General features: G+C 36.9%; 1 protein-coding gene across 1 annotated transcript; it reads left to right on the plus strand.

Annotated features, from left to right (window-relative positions):
- The first annotated feature begins 404 nt into the window (after nt 1-404).
- On the plus strand, nt 405-26001 carry LOC128018586 (monocarboxylate transporter 1). The gene is made up of 5 exons (XM_052604186.1): nt 405-688; nt 10155-10447; nt 19570-19713; nt 19807-20601; nt 23274-26001. Exons 2-5 carry the CDS (start codon nt 10231-10233, stop codon nt 23510-23512), a joined length of 1395 nt encoding a protein of 464 aa, XP_052460146.1. The 5' UTR covers nt 405-688; nt 10155-10230; the 3' UTR covers nt 23513-26001.
- The last annotated feature ends 325 nt before the right edge of the window (nt 26002-26326 follow it).

The raw sequence follows: 26326 nt of genomic DNA on the forward strand, positions 1-26326 counted from the left end.
AAAGTATCCACATTCAACTGAAATATTCACTTAGTAACTTAAATATATTATGTTTACCTTCTCAATATCTTATTTTTTCCTTCTCAGTTTAATATATTGTATATATACATATATATATATAATAAGTTTTGATCACGTTTCAGTATTGAACACAACTTTAAAATTAAACTTGTACTTACTGTCTTGATTTTTTTTTTTTTTTTATTACTTAATTTACAGTACAACTACAAATGATCGGCTATATAACTTCAACTTCAAAAGGTCCCGGTGAGGTTTTAACGTCATAACCCCGTGTCATTTGGCGCGTTCGACTTCGCACAGAATGATCATTGTATGGCATTGGCATAAAAGTACCGCGAGAGCGATTCGAATGCATGCGTGTGCTCTCTTATCGCTCTTACGGTACTTTGATGTCTACAGTCATCATTTATTGTAGCGCTGCTTCAAGTCGAACGCGCCTAACTGGAGACTATTGCACAACATGCGCTCGTGGGGCCGAGCAGCAAGTGTGCGCATGTGCAGCAGGGTTAGGCTACTATGAAGAGTGGAGCGGATGGGAAACTCAAACACTACATCCACGAATCCACGGAGACTTTCGGAGCTCTCCATGCTTCTCAGTGACTCGGAGCCGCACATCGGAGACGGATAGCGTGAACTTTCAACCAGTCTTGGTGAATGAAAAGCGCAGGTATGTGTTTCATGGGCGCTTTTACAAGGACAACTTGGTCCAATAGCTACCGGAGAGAGTGGGGGTCCATTAACTGCGCTTCTTGAGCTTTAGAAGAACATAATGAGTTTACCTGAACTCTGGAGGTAGTGAGCAGCTCTCTTTGTGATCACCTCTCAGTACAGTGTTTTGGGTTAGTTACCTCATTCCCGATTTTGTAGTACGCAGACTGGGAGATCGAGACATTGTGCCGATTAGAGATAGACTGGTGGGTGAAAAGGGGTTTTGTGACCCACCATAATCGGAGAAAACCCTTCTCTTAAGAACAAGCGGATCTCCATTGTCACGTTGCTTCCTTTTCTCACCTTTTGACGCTAAGCGTCCGCAATGTGTGATGATATGAGAGAAAAAATGTTAAACTAAATAAAATGATAATAGTTATTTAAAACAGCATCTGATCACATACCTTGTTTTATCACTTTGAACAATTTTTTTCAATAATTTATTTGAAGATTATTATTATTATTATTATTATTATTTTTAATTATGAGGAATTTATGTCTGCATCAAAAGCTAATGAGATTCCTACCTAGAAAGGATTTCAGCGTGTATCCATCCATGTGCAGTGTTTTAGGGTATATGATGGCCAAAAATTCCATCTTGGAATGCATCTCATTGGTTTTCGAAACACTGAGTGGCTTGTAGTCTAAAATCTATAAAACCTCTATCTTCTCAAACAATGTCACTAAGCAGCTCGTAGATGTAAAGTGAGTGAGGGAAAAACACAGATTGACTCTGACTTCTGAAACCCTCCACTTGTGTTTAGCTAAATTATAGCACAGCTTTCACTTCCACTGGAAACCAAAACTTTGAATAAACAAAAAGTTCTAAGCAAACTCCACTAGTATATTTGTCTGAAATGCCAAAACTAAAATGCTAACTAACTGCATAAAGTCATTTTTATATGTACAAAGGATTCTTATTAAAGATAAACTGATGTAGTTTAAAATTTTTATTGCAGTTGAAAGTTTCAACATCTATGATGTTGCATCATTAGCTTATTGGTATCATCAAGCAAATTTAATAAGGTTCAATGTAGGTAATCTCAGATTGAATCAAATAGATCCCTACTCAGTTTAGGAGTAGCATGGAGAAGAATGATGGTTGGTAGAAAGATTGCAGAGAGCAATAGGAGCACAATATAGGTGTCACTCAAGTCTCTGTGTATATTATGAATTAACTATAATATGAATTTGAGCCTATGGAAAGTGAACTCGAGCATGAGATGCATCCCAGTTACCCAAAATATATCTAAAAACATCATTTTACAAAAAAAGCAGCTTCTGTATCTTATCAGTATTAGCTTTGTGATGCAACATCACATTCAACTTTTGCCTCTATTGAGAGTGTGGCAATGTCCCATCAATCAAACTGGGTCTGTAATGTTTTGCTGTAATGTTTGCTTAAAAGTCCATTTGTTTGGGGTGTTATTGTTTTTTGATATCCAGCAGATTGACGTAACCTACACCGTGATTTAATGTCAAGTTCAGCGGTCACATGTAATTTGTTTTTGATCAAACTCACACAAGGACGAAATTGAGGTTGTGGAAGGTAGAGCTGCAATTGTTCAACAATTCAGAGGTGTCACAAGACTGATAAAGAGTACTGAGTTGAATTGATTTATGCAGGGTGCCAAATAGTCTCCATAGCACACAGTTATGGCTATTATATTTCTTTACAGGTATTGTTCTTTAAGTGATGTTTGTTGCTTTGACAACTACACACTAATTATAGTGCCATTCTGTGTTCGTTTGGCAGATCTATGTGTATAGTCTCACAGGCAGTGATTGGGGGTTGCCTGGGGGGGAAGGAGGATGGGGGTTGGGGGAACTAATTGCAAAATTGCAAGTACAAATCCCCCTCCAACCCCTAAATATTTATACCATGGTAAATGGAAATCCTAGAATCAGGCTTCAGTGCTTTTATAATCAGTAACTTCAAATACAAACCGAATGGAGCAGTTATCAGCACAATATTGCTGCAGCACAGTTCTTTTAATTGTGCACGAGTGGCATGCTTAAAGTGAGATCAGATTTGCATGAGCAATTGCTATCGCGAAGTTGCTGGTAAAATGTGCAACATTTATTTATTTATTCATTCTTTTGAGAAATTGGCACTTTAAAATGCTATGGATAAAGTCGAACACGATCTAAAAAAGGCACATATATGAAACTCTTTTTAAAATACTCATGACCACCTTTACCAGAAGAATTTATCGCATTTTATTGTAGACTTATTTTGTTGAACTTGATGTAGAATTTATAAATCGATAATCTGTTAAAGGAATTGATTTTTCCCTACAGATTTATATCACTACTGTGGCATGTTGTAGCTATTGTAGGCTGTGGTTTTTCATAAGAAAATGCTATATAGATTAATAATTTAAAAAAAAAAATCGTTATTGGCCGGGTAATGAATAATAAGCTAGCCTTATTATAACAAATGCTGTTAAGAACTATGGTACATTTTCAGAAGATGGCATGTAGCTACAAGTCCGAATCAAAAGCCGTGTGTAAAAAGATTCTGTGATGAGTGATGGAAAAAAACTGGCCTTCAGATATTGCATAGGTTAAATCATTAAGAGCCTGATGAACTCTTAAGGAGTACGAAATGAACAACATCAATATAAGAAAATGTTAAGTTAGATTGTCTTCACATGGCATGTTGAATTAGAACGTTGTCAAACTATAGCCAGTGAATGCCTAAATAATATAAAATAGGTTACATTATCCTATGTAAACTAGTAATTGTTAGGTTATTGGGCCACTATGTCATCAACCAACTTTGCATGATGATGGCACAAAAGATAATTTTACAAAAATAAATATACAAACAAACAAATAAATAAAAAAATAAGTTTTTGTGACAGTCAGTCTTGTAAATGAATTGGGTAGATTTAAAGATAGTGGTTTGATTAAAGGTAAAATACTCAAGGGATGAGCTTAAAGATATGACTTCACTCATTAGTTTGAGGGTTAGAAGTCAATTTGGAGAGTGCCCTTATGAAAACCCTTAACCATTGTTTTACAAATAACACTTAAGGAAAAAACAAGGTTTCTATATTTAAACCATGGTGACCACAAATTAACCACAGGTTTGGTACACTTAACATAGTTTGACTATGGCCGTAGCTAGTTTTTATTTTTTATTTTATTATTGTTGTTGTTTTCCAAGAATAGGATAGAAAATATTTACTAGATAAGTTTTTTTTTATACAATTTCTACATGACAAAATATTCATATCTAGTAAAATGCATGTTTTATATAAATTCCCACAGAGTTTCAAAACTTTTTTTCATTGTCTTTGTCAAAGTAATTTTCATATTTGAGTTGAATTATTGCTTTAACTTGCAACCGCTCCTCATATGTAAGTGTATATTGTGCGTTAGGCAACTGTTTCCTTGTCAGAGCCCTGAAGAGAGAGATTTATTGTAGTCAGAAACTATTGAATGATGGAGGAATGTTTAAACTCACCTCTCACGCCTCAAGACTTTGACAGGGCAAGTGATGTTCATGTCTTTGTATGTGTATGTGCCTGTTAAACTGTTTTTGGTGGTTATTCCTTATTTGTTACTGTGTGTGTGTGCTACTTATTTCACTGTAAATAATTGATCTGGGTCACAAAAATGGTTCTCTGTGGATTGAGTGATTGTGGGCCCACTTTTAGATTTCCATCAGGTGTAATACAGAGCAGTCAACTGTTTTTAGAAGCAAATAACCTGGTTTGAATAAGTGTACTTGGTTCCATGAATGAATGAATAAAGTAAACAAAGTAATAATATTAGTGTACTAGTAGCACATATGACAATATAGCTCTTGAATACAGTATGTCATTCAGTAACATTCTTGCTGCTTTTGCTGAGAGTGAGAGAAGAGTGACTGTGAAAAATGCCATCTGTCTGATAGACTTTACAAGGCCTTTGGCTTCAATTAACTATTACCTGTAGTTCACACTTTTCTAACATGAATGTCAGCAAAAAAGTCCGGTTTCTGATTAAAGGCCACACGTTATGCAGCAGTGAATTGATTACATGTGTGATTCACTTGTTTTGTAACACAGATGTTGAGTGTTCTGTGTCAGATTTCTTAAGAAGAGGAAATTATGTGAAGATTTCTTCAGGGGCGTTGCAAAAATATCCCAGAAATCAAATGGGGGAAAAAAAGTAATTTTTACTAATGTCATCATTGTGTATTATTCTTTATGCTTCCCTTTTTACTGTGGAGCACCAAAGGAGAAATTTAAATAATGAACTAGCCGTTCTTTTCTATATAATTATAAGCCATTCTTTATAAGTCTTCTGAAGCCATACAATAAATGATTTGTTCATGAATCACTTCTCTCATTAACCCACTTAAAAGAGAATATGTATTTTCAGTAAAAAAAAAAGGACATAAATTTCAGTTTGTTCAACGTGAAATTGTAATGGGTTCAGAAGTCTTGGTGTGACACTTTAATGTTGTTGTTTTTTTTCAAGAGGGTTTTTCTTTTTTGCAAGTCAGTTTTAAAGGTATAGAATGACATGAGGTAATAAATGGACATAAATGTTCAATACAACTGAAAAGTTGACCTTCTCTACTAGAAATATTGGCATAGTGTCTTTAACCTGAATTTTATCACACTTTCCACTGACCTTTTAACCATTAAATGACTAAATATTAACTTGTTTAACATTTAACTTGTAAATTCCAAGAAAAAACGAACTTGTTAATTTTGACAACAGTCACTTCCTTCTTTTGAGATGCATCCAGCTGTCATGCATCTGTTGTCAATTGGTTAGATAAGATCAATAAACTCAGGGTTTACACCAAGTATGAATTGAAATGGGCTATAGGAGTGTAAGGGTGGTTTGCCTACAGAGGTTCAGGCTGTAGGATTGCCGAAAGACTAAAGAAACATTATCAGCACAATGTTATAAAACTGTAAATTTCTAGTCTATTACCACCCACTGCCACTTATACCAACGACGGAAATAAGTGTGGTTACAATAGCTAAATATTTAGGAGAGCATTGCTATTAAGTGACTATATTGTATTGCAATAGGTAGCACTTCAAAGTTAAAACTGAATCAAGACTAGTTAGCACATAATTATGAATTGAAATGGTTTAATAACAATATTTTGTTACGGTTACACTTGAATTGGGTACAAAATAGATGAAGGATGGTAAAAACACATAGTTAATTGTACCCAATATGTATGTAAAATATTTCCTGAGAAGGAAAGAGAAAGGGGGAGCTAGAGGAGCTTCTGACTCTCTGCATAGTGTATTTTGTTTTTAAAAATTGCATGTATAATTTAGCAAGTGGTGTCCAGTTAACATCTGGAAAATTAGAATGATTATTTCACATTATGTCGTAACTTTGGGCAGTCCAGTCATGAGTCATATAATGAGTCAAAGACATGGCTCCATCACAGTGGCTATAAAATGTAAAATAGTTCAAATAGTTATCTTGGTATTCTGTTGATAAAGAAATTAGCATAGTAAGTACAATATGTATACTTCCTATGGAATTAAGCAATAGTTAGAGTAGTGTTGTAGTCTGAACATAGTCGAGGCCCCTCATTTTTATGACTTGATGAACTTGTTGAACAGTTAACAGATCTGTATAACATTCAGAGCTCTAGACAGTTGTTATTGGCCATATTAAACCCTTATAGTCTCTAAGTGAGTGACTGTGTCATCCATTATTTCTCTTATTTAATCTTTCCAGCCATTTCAAATTGTATACTGTCACTGGCCTTTCTGCGCTGTCGTTTAAACATTCTAGAAAGATGCATTTAGTGTTTACAGATGATTTGATGGTGGATGAATTGAAGGTTTATTTATATACACTACAGCAATTTCTTAAAAATTCTTGGGGTTTTGTTATTCTTTCAAGCATCTCAGAAATGTGTACTACTCGTGTGCTGCATATTTTGATGATAGGTTTATTCTCTGTGATCTGTTATGGTCTGTGTCAGAGAGGACTGGAAAATCCACTTCTACAAACTTATGTCAACCATTAAGAGGTTGGAAGGTAGACTAAATGTCACCTGCGTAACAGATGGAGGTTAATGAACACCGTGTTTGAAATGTAATTACTTTCAGTCTGATTTAACATTATATACATAATACAAATCGATGAATCCTGGGTAGATGGATGCTAACTTAAAGGTCTTGGGGATATAAAGAGCCTGGCTGATACACACAAACCCACACAGAGAGAGATCCACAATGGAGAGCAGTTCAGGACCTCTCAAGACTCTCAGGAGACCACTGAACCAGTTGCCTGTCCAATACTGCAGTCTCTGGAGGAAAGAGCTTGTTCATGGCTTAATTGGGCCATACTGAAGCATGCTGGGAGATTTACAGACTATTTAATATTAGCATGGAGTCATACACTTTATTAATGATTTCTAAATAACTGTACACCAGTTAAACTACACTGCTCTTATGAGGGCATATGCAAAGTCAGCAGAAAACAAAAACGCTTATTTTTAGGTCCCAACACACACACCTTAGTGTTTCCTGTTTCAGCAAGATTACATGCATACGTTTCTGCAGGATCTGCCTCCAGCTGATCTGGTACTCTGCTGGCGTTCTGTTCCCTCACAGGCCTCGTTGAAGTGTGTTAGGAAACAGATCAGCACTTTAAAGTCCTCAAGTCTGCGGATGCTTCGAATCTCAGAGCAGAGGTTTTATTAGTTCAGTTTGTGTAGGAGCGTATACTCATACTCATCCCAAGAAATCTCAAATCAGCAGCTGGTGAAATTGTTTGGTAGATTTGCAGACCAGTTAGGATTAAGAGGATGAGTCAATGCATCACTTCACCGGCCAACCAAAGCTTGTGCAGTAGTCACCAATAAAACATCACAGGGAAGTTGGAGAGCTCTCGGTTTGTTCCCAGAACAGTCTAGCTAGCGTGTATATGAGCTCGACTGACGTTTGTGCAGAAGACCGCATTAATTCAAGAGGATTAATATCACATACTGGATAGAAACGTCACATGCAGGTTGACATAAAATCAAGTTTCTTTTTCTTAATGCAGCTTTTTGGTCAGTTTGTGAAACTTTGAAAAACATTAAAAATATTATAGAAATAGATGGTCAAGTCCCGTCTTTTTCATTTCACCCTGAAATAAGAGGTTTGCAGAAGCAATTCACACTGAGTTTAAGATCTATTTATTTTTTCCTTGTACTTTTTTGGACTATGATTTAAGATTTGGCAAGGCAGAAGATAGTATAGTTGTGTAAATATCTGTGAGAGCCAGTAAGGAGGTTATCCTGGGCACCAGAGGAAGCTGTTTTTTGAAACTGTTGACGTCAGAAGGAGTTCCTTTCTCAGAACATGAGTGTTCAGGATTTCAGTGTTGGCACTGGCAGTGATGTAAAATGTGTCTTAATGCTTGAAGAGGAGGGATGCAACAACACAGTTAGCCCACAGTTCAGTACATACCTAGTTTTTTTTTTTTTTATGTTTTTCAGTTCGGTGTGATTCTGATGCTTGGCACATCAGAGGGTTTTTTGTGTGTTATTTTAAAATGAGATTTTTAAAACCAATTACGGTAACAACAACAATAAATACACCTCTTTAAACTAGAGAAAAACATGGATTATCAGTTGTCGACAATATATAGTTTGTGTTCTTCAAGCCATCTCGGGTAATTTCACAATAAAGTATATAATCCATTACTAATCAACATAGAATATATTATCTGCTTCATTCTGGAATATGAAGCCACATCAGATTACAAAAGGCAGATATTTCAAAACATTTGACGTATTTTGTGGAGTAAAAACATGTTAGAATATTTTTGTTGATCAACAGGTTTAGAAATGGCGAGGGAAGAAGTTTGGCATTTGTTGCTTTTTCAAATGCATGTGAACTTAGAGGCAAACATGCGACTGGCACATATTGAACCGTGAATGTTGTACTGAATGGTTCAATAAAAGGCTAAATTGAGAATTATGGCATCCTTACTACTTAGATATATCACATATTTCACAAATCATTGTTAACTGGGCAACTCTGTAATATTTTGGCTGTATATAACATCAAATTTTTTTAATGTGAGATTGTACAGTACATTGGTCAACATTGTGTTGTTTTAATTGTGCTTTTTAATTGTGCTCTCTTAAGAACATCATGTGGCCTAATGGCAGAAGAGAGATGCCTTTAATGTAAAAGCAAGTGGTTGGTCACTTTTGATGTCAGTCAATCGTGCAGCTCTTGGTAAAGATATAAGGTAGTGTAGCAAACTCTGTTTGCTATGTTCAACTAGAGCTCCCAGCTGTGTCTGGTCTGGTGGCATTACAAAAGCTGTGCTGTGCTGACCACTGAGCCACTACTTTTGGCAACTAAACACTGCTCACTGTGTTAGACTTCACAAAAAATTACCCAAAACTGTTAAATCTCTCCTTCATCCTTTGAATGGCGGGAGTGTAACTGTACACTCTCATGCTTTTCGCTTTTTCAGACAAGCATCAGCAGGCCTTGACAAAGTACCATGATTCTGCAAAAACCATATAACCTTTTAACACAGAACGAAACAACATTGTAATCCTTGCTCAGACATAAAGTATATTATTCTCCATTTACCCTATAGCTAACCTAGAGCTAAAAACCAAACCAGACATCACTGGATATCATTTATTTGTTTAAAATGCCCATTATTATAGTGATTCACTCTGCAGAAAATTTTTGATGTATGGAAGAATATGTTTCAAAACCAATTATTTTAATCAGTTCTCACCCATAATATTTTTAAGTTACAATTTCAAAATCCAAATATTTCCAAGCAGACCCTGAAAATACACAATGCTCCATACTATACTTGACAGTAGTTGCATCATAGCAGCTTTCCGAGTGCACAAATAGAATCTGCCTGAAACAGTGCAACATTGAGAGGACTTAATTAAAAGCCGTTACACCCATGTTTTATCCTCTCTGATATATTGCCCTTCCTCCTCTCTGGGGCAATTGGAGTGATTTAGCCTTTCTCCCTGAGCACACATAACAGGCTGAGAACATGACTTTCGTGCTCAAATGAATGTTTTCTGTGCACTGAAGCCTGAGGGACTCTGTTCTGTGTGTGAAGGCATCTAAGCCTATTCTCTGTGTTACTTGTGGGGGAAAGGACAATTGATGTGTTCAGGTCTTGTATGTTTGTGTATTTTGACATCAGCTCAGTTTAAAAGTAACTTTCTAAAGCAGTTCTGCTCAAACTAAAAGCTGTTTTACACAGTGTTTGTGTTCATGCTTGGTTCATTCACATGCTGTGCTCCTGCTCTGTCCGCGTGGATAACTTTCCCTGAGCTCAATCTCAGCCAGTGTGGACTAGTATCTGACACAGTTCACATGGGTTGAGAACTACTGTGTGAATCTTCTCTCTTTCAGTCTGTGCTTGTGTGCGCTCTGCTGTAAATCCTTCTCCTTTTCTCCTCACAGACTGATCCAGTGCGCTTGAAGCTCAGCTGATCCGTCTCTTCTTCGTCGTCTTCGTCGTCAGCGTGTGTGTGTAAAGATGGCGCCAGCGATAGGAGGGCCGGTGGGCTACACTCCTCCTGAGGGAGGCTGGGGCTGGGCAGTGGTGGTAGGGGCCTTTATCAGCATTGGCTTCTCCTATGCCTTCCCCAAGTCCATCACAGTGTTCTTCAAAGACATCGAGGTGGTCTTCAATGCCACCAGCAGCCAAGTGTCATGGATCTCATCAATCATGCTGGCTGTCATGTATGGAGGAGGTCAGTTCCATTTACTGCTGTCACTTCTGTCCATCCTGTTACTTAGTCTACTACTTTATCTCTCTGTGAGAATTGAATTAAAATATATATATATATATATATATATATATATATATATATATATATATATATATATATATATATATATATATATATATATATCTCCAAATTACCCTAAACATGTTATCATTCACCCATATGGAATATTTTATTACATTTCAGGGCTTGAATTTCGGTGCGGGAATGCGGGGATTGCGCATAATTTAAACCATTCCCGCAAGGTTAGCATTTATAGTGCGAGAAATTCCCGCACAAATATATTTGCTTCATCTCAGAGCAAATGATTAAAAAATAAATTCACAGATGCGAGAAAAAATATGTCAAATTGTCTTTTATTTTCGAATGTAATTCCTCAATCAGCGCTGGACCGGCATTTTCTGTCTCGGCGCTGAGCTCATAGACAGTAAACGGCGGAGCCCTGGCTGCTGTACACAGATCATGTTTCACGCTGTCAATGCAGCGGTCTGCGTTGCGCTGATCTTATTCACACTATCAAGTGTAGGTGCAGCATTCTAACATTTTGAGTCAAAATGAGCTGTTTGTGAAGAAATTATCCGCTTCCAAATTTTCGTTGTAATAACGAAACTGAAACATTAAAAAACATTTTGCTCTTTATGGTGTGCGAGTGATAGAGTGCGGCAGCAACGAACAAACTGATCAGCTTACAGCGTCACAACATTGAATGCTCGGCCGAACAGCTGATCATAGCTGTACAGGGCGCCTTTATTATTTTTCATCTCCATAAATATATCTATAAATATATCTAGTAATAAAGTTAACGCAAGGGCTAGAAATCAATTAATATTTTGCTGATCCTTCTTGTCATCATGGAGAGCGCAGTTGGTTGCATGGCAACGACGACGCCACGAGAGTGCAAGCGCTTGTGGAAATGAGACTGCGGCGCGCGCGCGCCCGAGCTTTCCACTTGTTTGAGCATGTGACTGCGCGTTTCCCCTAGTTTTCTATTCATTATGTGCAGCATATTTCCCGCGCGCACAAACACGGCCACAGACAATGAATTGTTTGGTTAGCGTAGTAGTTTAAATATGGACCGTTGGCTGAAGCGAAAGACAAGTTCGGATGATGCAGATCACGATCCAAAGAAAAAAAAGTGTCCGACAACGAAAGGCCGACAAGCAGCCAAACCGAAGATCCACAAAGAAATCTTACAGAGGTGAAGCAGTCAAAGGATAAATTTCAAACGAACTGGCTAAAAATTTACCCTTGGCTAGAAATTAACGATGGGATTATGAGCTGCTCAGTTTGTAAGATGCAGGGCCGTGCAGAGACCTTTGGAGGGGCAGGTGCTCAATGTATAAAAGGGGCACATGGAACAAGGCTTTAAATAGCGCGGTTCAAAATAGCAATACAGCAATATATTGTGAAGCATTCCTTGCCGATTTGCGTATCGATATGGATGATTATGTATTGATATGGCAGCAAATGCTGTGATGCAGTTTTTAAAAAGAAAAAGACAAGAAGAGACAATTTTAAGTTTAAAAGTAAAAAAATAAAAATTATTTCCACCTAATAATAGCTCTGGGATTAGAAACTGAAATGTCTTAAATTGTCCCAACTTGAAGGCTTTTTCTTCTCTGTTCTACAAAATAATTAAGAACAGCTGTTATAGTAAAAACTACAGAAAACAACTCTATATTTTCCTCTTTCTCACCAGCCTCTGTCTCCTGGCTTGCTTACCTGCTCTTTCTGTCACTTGTGCGTCTACATTTGCCTCTTTTTCTTCCTCTATCTCCATCTCCTCATCTGATCTATTACTTTCCAGTCTCTGTCCATCTAAGAACAAGGCACAATCTACTATTTCATTATCAATCTATTATTTTAACCATCACTACTATTCTTGTACCTAATCAATAAGTCCACCTTAAATATTGATACAAAACAATAAACAACTGAGTCATGCTATGAAAGCACTGTATAACTTATATAGGCTTATGTTTTATTTATTTTTCCCTTTTATTCAAAATTCCAAACATGCTTAATTTATCAGGAAATACCTCAATTCTCAAACGTATAAGTAAACGCGTTTTGCACCTTTATAGATTGTTATTTGATCAATAAATGGAAAGGTAGTGTAATCTATTAACTACACTTAAAACCCCGACGTTTTACATAAGTGCCATATCATGCCATAAAATATTTTTAATACGACTGAATTTGCATTTAATGTAAATTTTAATAACAATATTGTAAGTTACTTATTTTAACACTTTCATTTTTCAGAGAGTAAAGAACATTTACATTATCAAATAACATTTTCATTCAGTTTAGCCAGAGTTCAGGCACTCTCAAAAACTACCATTACAATCACTGAATCACTTTACATTACATTATGCACATCAGGTTTTTTTTCGTTTGTTTTCTCTCTCTCTCTCTCTCTCTCTCTGAAGAAAGAATTCGTTAAATAATTCAGTCAGCGAGCAAGTGAACAAAAACACCGCGTTTCATGATGACTCTTCTGCACGTCTCCGATTGGCCATTGCATTCACGCAACAGAACCGTTGATTGGTTATCATGAAGCGTTGTGCGAACGTCTCTGGCTCAGCGCCAGCCAGCGAACACAGATTTGAATTTAGCAGCTGATGCTGAACGATCTAATCACAACAGTGTGATTATATCAAATATATAAAAAATATTATTCTGCTGTTTTTTTTTTTTTTGGGTCGTTTGGAAGCTGCATTTAAAATCAACTTGGCTCAGAAATCTTTGAATGGGCATGACGCCTCTGCCCTAGATGCCTGTGAAACGTTTCTCCCTCAAACAGCACGCTAACGTTACTCTACACTACAGGCTACACACCGCAATATAAACAACACATCTGCATGTTCTCACATCACGTCATTCTTGTAAAATAATAATAAGTAAATAAATATCATAATCACTTCGCTGAGAATGAAACACCACTTACCAGCTTCCGCGGTGTTGAAAATAATATCCTCTGACAATTAAAAAATGCGCGTGCAGCGTGACAAATCGTCCCGGTCGGATGAGGAGGTCGTCGTCGTCAGGTCAAAAGTCATGTTGGTCATCTTATTGACGGCTAAATTATTATTCAAAATTTTACTAATATTTAGATTGGGCATGAGCAGGCATTCACAAAAGGAAACGTTATGACAAAAAAAAAAAATTAGAGGAAATTTTGCTTTGACAAAAGGGCACTTTGGGCACCAAAGGGCAAAGGGGCAGGTGCCCCCCCATAATCTTTAGATCCCCCCCATGTGACCCATGTAAGGGGGGAATTCCCCCCCAGTTTAAAAAACGAAATTCAGGCCCTGCATTTGATAATAAATGTTTGGAGAAAGAAAGAGGAAAAATTTTTAAAAGTTTGGGGTTGGTAAGATTATTATGAGCTTATAAGTCTCTTTAATAATGTCGATTTAATATTGCATATTAATAGTGTATTTTTAACTTAAAAACTTGTGATTTGACATCACCTGAAATTCCCTTTTGTTTGTTTGTTTGTTTTTTAGTCAATTTCTCTTTCTGTCATAATTGAATAGCATCCTTTCAATGTGGCTGATTCAAGTTGCTAAAACCAAATACATACCTTATATAAAAAAAAAAACATACTATATACAGGCATGCAGAAAAAATCAAAATATGAATGCAGTGCTTAACATTTGATGTTAAAGGTCCTATGACATGAAAATTTCACTTTCTGAGGTTTTTTAAGATTAATATGAGATCCCCTAGCCTGTATATGGTCCCCAAGTTTCTAGAAATTTGAATCGGTGTAAATTGAGATTTTTCTATCTTTCTCTGCCTTTGAGAAAATGGAAGCTCGAACAGACTGATCTTGAATCTCATCGTTGTGACGTTGCAACGAGAATTGTCACCTTCCCTTTCTCTGCTTTGCCCGCCCAAATATTTACATATAATTCAGCACAGGCTTTACAATCAGACTTTTATGATATGGATTCGACAGCACCGGCACAAACAGTGAGTAACAGTGTTCATTAATGCCTGATCTGTGATCAGTGATTTCTGATGTGTAGCTAATCATTCAAGTTCACACAGACTTTCTTTCTAAATCGTTTAATACTGTTTATGCATCAGTGAATCAAGCCAGTGACTAAACGATCAACTTCACGTTGTTTCTCTTAGTAGCATGAAACAAATCTGATATTTAAATTGTGAATTAAATACAGAGAGCAATCAAAGAACGCTCGCTTTTTTCCTGAGCTGTTACACATCGCGAGTATATCTGCACACTTGCCCAAACTGCCGTTACAACGAATGACGCTTAGGCTGCACAACGGAGCTCTTACTGTATTCATGTGTCATCTGCAGCCTTTCATGTGATGGGGAAAAGATCGAAAAAATTATTATATAATCAACACTTCCACGATTCGTTAATCTCGACAGCCTGTAATAGTAAAAAAAATAAAATAAAATTATATATATCTACTGTTGTGATATCAGCCAATCACAACAGTTGTGGTTTACTCGGAGTCTCACAGCAGACACGCCCCTTCAAACAGAGCATTCAAGCCAGAGGGCTAATATCAGGATCTAAAAATGATTTTTATTTCTAAATTTTAAATGTAAAAAACATACTAACAATATAAGTACACCTAAGAGAACATTAAAAAGCATTTAAAGATAAGGAAATGATCCATGTCATGGGACCTTTTAAGCATTTTCCAGTTCGAAAACCATAGTAAAGTTTTAGCTAGCAATTTAGAGCATCACATTCATATTCTGAGGTCATCTGCTCGCCTGTTCTGTATAGAGTATGCATTATCAGTAAAGTGTATGCAGAGTGTGGTCTTTTAATGCCACTGTTTTAGTACATTATGCCACTTTAAACACGTTTCATGTTAACTTGTCCAGAACTGACAGTTTGTTCATGCATACTTCTTTTGAGAGGTGATCTAAATATTCATGGTTTGAAAGGGATGGAAAATTGTCAGGTCTGCGCTGCACTTTCAATGGATGTTTTGCCCTCTGTGTCTCTGTGCCAGTCACATGACTGAAAACTGTGAATTCTGTATTTTGAGTACCGCTCTCTCTGCAGAGGTTTAATTTCTGTTGGGGTTGTGTTCTGGTAGAGTAAAATAAGTTCAGAACTGAAACACAGCTGTGTGTTTAAACCCTGACATGCTTTTTGCTACTGATGTGCATTGCAGGGCTGCACATCTGTTTGTTTGCTTGAATTTTTATAACTTTTCCTTTAATTAAGCTGGTTGTGTAGAGGCAGGTTTAAACTGGTTTTCTAACCTGATGTCCTTGCAGGCAGTCACCCAGAATGCTTTCCTGATCAGACTGTTAAACTACACTTCACTACTTCTGTGTAATTCATGTGTTAATTTTTTAACTGCAAAGGCAATTGATGAGATGCCTAGCCAGGTTTGAGAGTAAGGGCAAAGATTTTTTTGTTAAGGGTTTGAAGTGTTGCTGAGTCACTTCACACCATACTTGGAAGGATCCGAACATGAACTTCCAGTATGACTAATATTTTCAGTCAGCCACGTAATAGAGAATTTGACTGAGGACAGTGTAGACTGATGATGCCACTTCCTGAAGTGGAATGTGTCAGTGGTTTCCAAACGCAGACTTCATTATGTACATGTGGCTTTGCACGTAGCCTGAACTCAACAAAGAGGCTCTTCCAGTCACATTTAACCTGAGAGAGAGAGAGAGAGAGATGCTCTTTTTTTCTTTCTTGAACCAGTTAGTTTAAGTGTGCTTGTCTTTTGAAAGGAAAAGTGAAAGGTTAATAAATGTAAATGTTCGGCAAATGAGCGTGTGCTGTAACCTGCTGAAATAATCTTTTTCTCTTTTTGTCTTCTTTTCTGTCATAAGGCACTAAATCAAGAATGCAAAATTATTTCAAACTCTGCTAACAAATACGAGTATCAGTTAATACACAACTTCTCAAAAGTTTAAGTTTTGTTTTTATTCAGCAAAGATGCATTAAATTGATCAAAGGTGGCATAAAAGACATTCTTTTAAAGATCTATATTTTAATTTGTTCTTTTTAAACTTTGAAAATATCGAATGCAGCAAATCAGCATATCAGAATGATTTCTGAAGGATCATGTGATACTGGAGTCATGGCTGCTGAAAATTCAGCTTTGCCAGCACAGGAATAAATTAAAATTTTAAATATATTAACAGAGAATATATATTTTTTCATCATAATAATATATTTCACAATATTACCATTTGCACATTTCACTTCTCTTGTAGTATTATGAAACTGACAATGAGAGTTTATTACATCTTTCATTTGACCAAGAGGTCAATCTGTGACTTTTAGAGCCTCTATTGGTCAAACACCTTGTTGCTGTATTTTGCAGATGAGAGTTGTCCAAACTTGAACTTTAGTAAGCCACAAAATGAGAATCAACACCAGGGTTTCCCAAACTTTGTTGTCTGCTGAACACTGTTGATCTGAAACATTTACTTCAGTACCCCTTTTAAGTTCATATTTCAAAAATGTAACCATACATGACTAGCATGTTTTGTTATTTTTAATAAAGCATTTATTTAATTAAATTATACACTTTAACGATTTAATAATTTGTAAACTCACAAACTCTCTGCCCTTCCCTCATAGACTCCAATTTGGGAATGAATGAAGGAATGAAGGAATGAATGAAAAGTGATTTGAACACAAAATCTAGTGTTGAGGCCCTTTAGTCCTGTACTTTTTTTCAAGATCCAGAATAATTATGAGAGAAATCGTGTGTGTGTGTGTGTGTTCTGACCTGTTTCCCTTGGCTCATGTGAGCACTGATTTGATGTTATGCCATGTAATATCTCTTTGTTGGCACATCACTGGCTGTTTTCAGCCTTGTAAAGCGTTTGATTTTTAGTAGGAGTCACAGTGCTGCTCCTGTAAGTTGTACAGCTGAAATCCTCGCCGTAAAAACAAGTAGCTCTCTGACTAAATGTCTGAACCGTATCCTCTGCTGACTCTCCCGTCTCTCTGAACCAGTTTATATAATCGTTTATGTGTGTATTCTTTGGGACCACTGCTGCCTTTGTCTCTTTTGGGACTGGAAGTGATGGCCCGTTTGGTGCTACACAAAGCCTGTCAGAATAAATTAATTTGAGGAATGTGATTGGGGGACAGACAAATTGCTTTGAACTCTCATTGGCTGCTTGAAACCAAAAGGAAAGTTTCTCATCCTGATGAAAGATTAGCTTTTATGGTGAACTGGCACATATAAATTCTTGCTTGAAATGAAATATCTGCAAACTTTACAACAATTTTAGTTGTTAATTGTCTATACATTTCTGTACGCTAAAATAAACTATTTATGTAGCCTTTTTTAAAGCTATTTGACATGTTAGCATTCGCTAGGGCTGTATGTACACGGTATTATTTGCTATTACATTTTTATGGGGTTTCAGACTTTCTCGATAACACTGTGATGGATTTGTCTAATATAGGTTTGGTTATTAGTGGAACCATGCCAAACATCACTGTGTCTCTTCTGTGTTTCTCATTTGAAAGTCTTAACTTACTGAAAACCAAAAGCTTGTTTTGTCAACATGGTAATGAAGTTATTCAACTCTCATTGGTCTAAATGGAGCCTTTCACAAGAAAAGCAAAGCACTGACTACCAAACAGTTTATTAAAAAAAAAAAATAATAATACTATTATAGGCGGCAGCCATATCACCCTGGAGCTCAAGACCGTTTTCCCACTGAAGCTAAGCAGGGCTGGGCCTGGTCAGGTCCTGGATGGGAGACCTCCTGGGAAAACTAGGTTGCTGCTGGAAGAGGTGTTAGTGAGGCCAGCAGTGTGGTCTGTGTGGGTCCAAATGCCCCAGTGTAGTGAAGGGGACACTATACTGTCAACAAGCACCGTCCCTCGGATGAGACGTTAAACCGAGGTCCTGACTCTCTGTGGTCATTTAAAAATCCCAGGATTTTCTTTCTGGCACACTATGGCTGCCGTCGCATCGTCCAGGTGGATGCCGAACACTGGTGGTGGATGAGGAGATACCCCTATATGTAAAGCGCTTTGAGTACCTAGAAAAGCGTTATATATATATATAAGTATATTAGTATAGCTTGCAATTGTATTAGTGAGGGAACTTCCAGTAATTGTGTTGCAAAAAGGAAGGTTATATAAGGCTGCTGGTTGTGTTTGGTTTACATAATGTTGGAGGCAAGTTAACTGAAATGAATTGCCACACACAAAGACGCACAGAAATAGCAAGTTCCTGTTCTGGTTGCTGGAGGCTGGTCTCATTCTGCTGCTTATGTTTTTCTGATTCACACCAGCTCAGTTGATCATGTCATTTACTGAAGTTTCACAGTTTCCTTCCTCTAAATAGTCTGCTGTGTCCTCCTGCAGTCCTGCTGGTGCGAGTGACTTCTGTTGTGATGCCATCATGTGGTGGAACTATGTGAGTGCAGCATTAAAAGGATATTAAATGCGGCCTGAAACGAAGAGATTTTTCTTTTGCAACAAATCATTGGTAAAATGTTGGTTGTCAGCCTCAGGAGGACAAAGTAAATATTATGTGAGCTGTTTTGTATTCTATTTATTTGATCAGAGGTTTACAAATTGTGCAACCCTGTGAGGCCTTTTTGTTTTACTTTTTTCATTTATTCCACCTTGTTTTTTCAAGTTGACCATTTTTGTAAAACGTCATATCAAATGGATAGAATATAAAAGAATTACAAAATTGTTACTCATACTGGTGATTTATTTAATAAATCACCTGTTTTCTCTTAGGTTTTCAAGCTTTCAACAAAAGAATAGAATATAAAATAAGAATTATTAAATTATTACCATTCTGGTGTGTTTTATGTTTATTATTTTAGAATTGTTTATTTTTATTTTTAGCTATAAATAAGATTATTTCTTTTAAAGTTTGTGTGTGTGTATGTATGTGTGTGTGTGTGTGTGTATATGTATATATATATATATATATATATATATATATATATATATATATATATATATATATATATATATATATATATATATATATATATATATATATATATATATATATATATATATTTTCATCATCATTATTATTATTTTCTTTTTTAACAAACCTGTATTCTCTCAACAGGACCGATCAGTAGTATTCTGGTGAATAAGTTTGGTAGTCGGCCAATCATGATTGTTGGGGGCTGTCTGTCTGGGACAGGATTAATCGCCGCATCCTTCTGTAACACAGTGGAGGGTCTTTACTTCTGTGTGGGAATTATAGGTGGTAAGTACACTGAATGACATGCATCATGTGGGTACAATTAAATAGTGAAAGTGTCTGAATCGTTTTTCTGAATCGGTTTTCTCCCGTTTCTAGGACTGGGTTTGTCATTTAATCTGAATCCAGCATTGACCATGATTGGCAAATACTTCTACAAGCGCCGGCCAATAGCTAATGGCATCGCGATGGCGGGCAGCCCAGTGTTCTTGTCCACCCTCGCCCCGCTGAACAGCTGGCTGTATGATCAGTTTGGGTGGAGGGGCAGTTTCCTCATTCTGGGCGGAGCTTTGCTGAACTGCTGTGTTGCGGGGTCACTAATGCGACCCATTGGACCAAAACCACAACCTGCCAGTCCAAAAGAGAATGGAGAGCTCAAACCCCAAGAGAAAAAAACATGCATTCAGACCATCAACAGCTTCCTGGATCTGACCCTGTTCACTCACAGAGGCTTCTTGCTGTACCTGTTCGGAAATGTCATCATGTTCTTCGGCCTCTTTACACCCCTGGTGTTCCTGAGTAACTATGCAAAGAGTAAAGAGATTTCCAAGGATAAGGCTGCGTTCTTGTTGTCCATCATGGCCTTCGCTGACATGATCGCTCGGCCGTCCATGGGCCTGGTGGCCAACACTCGCTGGGTCCGTCCACGTGTCCAGTACTTCTTCGCCGCATCTGTGCTGTATAATGGCGTCTGCCACTTGTTGGCACCAATCTCCACCGATTTTGTGGGCTTTGCTATTTATGCAGTGTTTTTCGGCCTAGCATATGGCTGGCTGAGTTCCGTGCTGTTTGAGACTCTCATGGACCTGGTGGGCACTCAGAAGTTCTCCAGTGCTGTCGGGTTGGTCACCATTGTGGAGTGTGTGCCTGTGCTGCTGAGTCCTCCGTTACTGGGTAAGACTGAGTGTAAATCCGTTTCACTTCATGGTCCACACAAAGTTTGCAGTTGGCATTACCCTCATGTCGTTCCGAACCAGTATGACTTCCACAAAAAAAAAACATTATGGTTACCATTGACCATTTTATGTTCCACAGAAAAGTCATGATGATACAATTTTCCCTTTAAAATGTATTATTCATTGATGCACGTTTACATTTAAAGAGCCAGTAAGATGAAAATTCTAAGCTTCCTATCACTGTTTATAAGTCCTGTACATTAGGTTTAAATCCATTGTTAGGTTAAAAAACATTGTCATTTTGTCAAAATATAATTTTAAAATTACCTCAATTCTCAGAGATCCCCAAACGGTTCGCGCGAAGCTGTTCAAAAGATTCAGTTTCCTTAAACCCCACCTTTCGGTAGCATACTGTTCTGATTGGTCAACTGACATAGTTTTGATTGGTTGTTCTGCACACAACTTCAGTGTAAACAATGCGTTAGCATCTGTTTGGGGTGAATTATGTCTTATTCATCTCACCGCGAAGCAAACAGTAATGTAAAAAACTTGAACAGTCTCGCTGCTTTTTCTACTGTGTGGGTGTATTCAAGCCGCGTGCTTCAGTTTGAATCTGAATAGCGCGTTCAGCGCGGGGGCGTGGTCACATTAGATATAACAAAGGGAGACATGAAAAACAGACATCGCGTTGTTTTCATATGGATTACTTTATCACAGAATATCTGTTTTCGGCAGCACTTGTTTAGTTTTAAAGTAGACATGTCAAGCTTTCTATAGATATCTCTCATGTCCCTTCATTGAGTATTCACGGAGTTACACTTCATTTTAATACATTTAATACATTTGTACATGAAGATCAGCGCAGACAGGCTGCAGACAGCACACATACTGATAAGACGCTCGGGAGAAAACAAACACATAACTTCATAATCATACTTCGCGTTGTGATTCGGAGATGCTCGTTGGTCTAAATAAAGTTGGTAATGAACCCTCTTTTATGGCCAAACACTTTGAAAATCCAGCTGTACTCACCGAGATTAGAAAAGCAGTCATCAGTGAAATGTTATGAACTCAACAAAAGGGATTTGTTGTACTGCTCTGGTATTGTGGTAAAAATGAATTTTAGCCATTGGTTCTTCTGATCTTCATCTTTTGGCAGTGAAAATAAAACAAACTTGCCTTTACAATTAAAAACACACTGTCTCCTTGACATTATTATGCTATCACACCAACCAGAGCGTCTGTGTGGGGGGTGGGGCAGGTCAGAGTTCCGTTTCTCCCAAGACGGTAGGCGGAGATTATTATGCAAAGATTATTATGCAAAGTTTATGCAAGGGAAGTCGTGGCCTAATGGTTAGAGGGTTGGACTCCCAATCGAAGGGTTGTGAGTTCTAGTCTCGGGCCGGACGGAATTGTGGGTGGGGATAGTGCACGAACAGCTCTCTCTCCACCTTCAATACCACGACTTAGGTGCCCTTGAGCAAGGCATCGAACCCCCAACTGCTCCCCGGGCGCCGCAGCATAAATGGCTGCCCACTGCTCCGGGTGTGTGCTCACAGTGTGTGTGTGTGTGTGTGTTCACTGCTCTGTGTGTGTGCATTTCGGATGGGTTAAATGCAGAGCACAAATTCTGAATATGGGTCACCATACTTGGCTGAATGTCACTTCACTTTCACTTTCAAGTGTTCCTAGTGACGTACATAGAGATGGGCAAAAGATTTGAAATCTATAACGACTCGTTTCAGCGATTCAGAGTCGACTCCTTACTTTAGAAGCCACTAACTTTATAAATCGTGTACTTTACTTTGCACATTGTTTACACTGATGGACAGCTACATAATACACTGTAATACAGGTAATTTTTGATTTCCCATCTGTGTGGCTCTTTAATATATAAAGTGCTTGAATATTCAGTTTAATTGAATTATGATTAATAAATGTATTAGGAGTGTCATTTTAGTTGAACATAAACATTTTTAAGGATACATTTTATATTTTCTTATATATTAATATATAAAATGAAATATTAAAATCAAATAATAATAATTTTATCATTTATAAGCAATTTTAATTATTTTATATAATGTGTAAAATGTTTGACTATTTGGTTTAATTTTGTCTGAATTTAAAGGAGATTTTTGTCAAACATATTGATATATAACATTAGATACCTCAATATTAATATTAATAATGTTAATATAAAAACGAATGAATGAATTTGACATGACATTGACTAGAAAGAATATTTATAACAAACATATTAATATATACAAATTCATGTTAAAGTGAAAAATAATAAATATTTGAAAGTTATTATTACTCAAATTACATATGTAAAATGGTTAAATGTTTGCTGTAAAATGCTAGAATACCAAAACTACAAATATGACAAAATATTGACTAAATGTAAAAAATACCTTTTTATCAAAAATATAAACATATACGATTTTATAAAGTTGTATAATAAATATAAAAAATATTTAAAGTAATTTTAATATTAATTAATGTTATTATTACTGTTACAACCTAATTAAAAATTACATTCAAACTAAAATTGACTTTTTTTCTGTTTCAGTTGAATTAATCACTGAATTTCATAATATATCCTGTTCCAGTTCGTGTGTAAAAGAGCCTGACAAACCTGTTTGTCCTTTTCTTCCATTTCTGCAGGAAAACTCAATGATGATTATGGTGATTATAAATACACATATCAGGCTTGTGGAGCCATCCTGGTGATTGCCAGCGTATTCTTGTTCGTGGGAATGGGAATCAACTACCGGCTACTGGACAAAGAGAAGAGGGAGGAGGAGAGAAGAACTAGACAGGAAGAGAAGGATGAAGAAACCAACATAGACAATGTCCTGAACGAGAAGGCAAGGGAGGTGAATGGAGGCGCACTGGATGCTTGATCTGACGTTGCCAAATTGAGAAGCACACAATATTATGTGGACAAACACCAACAATCCATGTCTTTGGGTTTTGGCCATCCATTCCCCCTCTAAATGCATTACTCAACGATTCAACCAGTGTTTAAAACAGCACAAAGGACTATGATGCCAAGAAATTCGCTTTATGCAATCCCACACACACCTCAGGCATTACTGTCACCCTCCCGAGATTCATATGAGAGTGTCTCTGTGCCTAATGTCACAAGTCACCTTTTTGTGGTATATATTTTAACCATTATAAGAGCGCTCCTAGTTTTTGACTCCAGAATAACAGAGGTTATGCACTGTTAAAAGAAGCCACAAAACGCACATTTCAGAACTTTTAGAGTATTAATGAAACATGCACACAGAATTTGTTAGTTGAAGACATAGAAGTAAGAGAGATCTTTGACTCTTCTGTCTGTCTTCCATCTTAGAAATATAGTGTTTTTGGACTAAAGGTCATTATTATATGTAGGATACACGTTTCTTTTTTTTCTTTTCTTTTTTTTTAGTTGTGTGTGAAGTTGTTTTGCTTTAGGATGTCTATGTAGTCTTTCCTGTTCTGAATGGAAATACTCCCAGGCTTTGCTAGACTGCCATTTAAAGGCAAAACACAGAAATTATCAACTTTTGTGCTCTGAACATAGTTTTGGAAATCTAGTCTGTTACTGGACATGTCAAAAACTTGTGAAAATAGGGTATGAAATAGGGTAAATGCGTAATTACTGTTTTTTGCCTTTGCATGGCAGTAGAATTTATGGTTTAATTCAAATGTTTAATTTCTCTTTTGACAGGCTGCTTCCTGCTCTGGTGATATCATGATTTCACTTTGGTTATCAGACTCTCTGTACTGTAACATGAAGATTTCTGTGGTTACAATTTTTACAGACACATTATTGCAAATGTCTTGTTTTCATTCGAGACACTTCGCATGAAAAGTCTGCCAGTGATGTGCTTCAGCTTCTCCGTTTCATGTGGCATTTAGTGAAGATGATGATGATTTCACTAGGTTACACTACATTCCAACGGGATCCTTTTAAAATTGTGTTCACTTGTCTTTTTGACCACATTGTTTTTAAATGTCTAGAAACGGTTTTAATATGGTTGCCATTGCCTACAGATCCTGTGCCTTACTTAAGTGCCTTTCTATCTACATGCAAGTATTAATATTTAACAGCTATACATGTAACAATACAACCCCTGACCTTTTTTCAGGAGGATGTGTAGTGTCTGCGATTAATTAGCTTTTTTTCTTTCATACCAAGAGGAGAGTAGTGCTTCATTTTAAAACTGAGCCAGCAACAAAAACGGTACTGAATCTGTGTTTGCTAGAGATAAAGAATATGAATATAAAGTTCTGCTAGTGTTATCTGCAAACGCGTTTATTTGAAAAACTAAGGTTCTTATTCGTTTTACAAACTCAAATAGGTGAAGGAATATTTTTCAGCTTTTTCTCAAGCCATCTTATTCTTTGTAGATTCTGAGAACAAAACAACATGACTTTCTACAGCGAGCCAATTTAACTCGAAAACATTGAAACAAAAGGGAGGAAGCACCACTACCTTCTGCCAGCTGTCATTCATTGTGATGATAAGGTCAAATAAGTGAATCAAAGATGCTGGTTCACAGCAGTTTCTGCAAAGGAGTAGATCTGTTCTAGTGTTGTTGTTTAGTCACCTAAGATGGCAGTTTTTTAATGTGCACTTTAATTCTGTACATTTTAAGGTCAAATTCACACTCTTGAGTTTTGCACACGCAGCATTCACAGTGTAGGGCTATTTACTTGACCTTTTTCCTGAGTAGAAATGTATCTGTATGGTCCTGAGGGATAAATGCTTGTATACAGTTCTCTGGTGATGTGATCTCAGAGCTCTGCCGAATAACAGCAGCTGTTAGACAAAACAGCAGAAAGAGAATCCGAGCAGTGTTAACGACTCGTTTTCAGTATCTCAGAGTAGATCAGTATCACTGCTTTGACTACACTTCTCTTACAGGATCAGAGCTGTCTGAACTCTACTAGGTGTGCAGGTAGATTTCTTATTAGTGTTGGTAATTGTGTGAATGAAAATACTGCTGTATAGAGAAAATGGACCACCCTGAGAAAAAGGGGTTAAGCCTTTCAATGCATTTAAACTCTTCTCATTTTTCCATCAGTGTATTGCCAGAAGTGACACTAACCAGCATGCTTTTAAAATGTCTCCTGTCAGAAAGATTGAGGTGAAGAGACACAGGGGTATGTACTTGTGTGTGTTTGTGCACAGAGATTTCCATGCAAACTCACAATTTCATGATTAATTTAGGAGAGCGTGTAGAATCTGGCCCTTACAAGGCATTCAGGGCAGAGGAAAAATAAATTTATCTTTTAGGTTTCTTTTTTTTTAACCATATCACGTGTGAAAATTTGTATGTTTTGAATTTGTGTGTATGTGTGTGGATGAGCAAGTCAATAAACTTTTGAAAAATGTAAATGTGTTATTACTGTGAGAAGTCTAGAAATTCAGAAAAAAATAATTCCTTGGTGCAGCTTATAGGTCACGAAGAAGCTGAGTGACTATATTACTTTAAAAAAAATATAATAACTAAAGTCAGTTTCTATGTAGACATGTACCTCTTAAGTCTTAAAGAAAGTTATCGAACATTTCCACTATTATTTCCCAGGGTGTGGATATATGTATAATGGTAATGAAGCATGTGGTCACTATATGGGTTCACAACAGAATGTGCCAATAAACCCATGCATTACAGCTCAGTTTTAAGTACAGCTAGTACTTAGTCGTGTGACACTGAAGACTG

The sequence above is a fragment of the Carassius gibelio genome, chromosome A8 (genome assembly GCF_023724105.1).
Source record: "Carassius gibelio isolate Cgi1373 ecotype wild population from Czech Republic chromosome A8, carGib1.2-hapl.c, whole genome shotgun sequence".
NCBI classification, from domain to species: domain Eukaryota; kingdom Metazoa; phylum Chordata; class Actinopteri; order Cypriniformes; family Cyprinidae; genus Carassius; species Carassius gibelio.

Excerpts from the sequence above, each read along its gene's own strand:
- LOC128018586 (XM_052604186.1), top strand. The coding sequence starts at position 10,231 with ATGGCGCCAGCGATAGGAGGGCCGGTGGGCTACACTCCTCCTGAGGGA. Across the intron at positions 10,448-19,569 it reads GGCTGTCATGTATGGAGGAG|GACCGATCAGTAGTATTCTG; the intron begins GTCAGTTCCATT and ends TTCTCTCAACAG. Across the intron at positions 20,602-23,273 it reads GCTGAGTCCTCCGTTACTGG|GAAAACTCAATGATGATTAT; the intron begins GTAAGACTGAGT and ends CCATTTCTGCAG.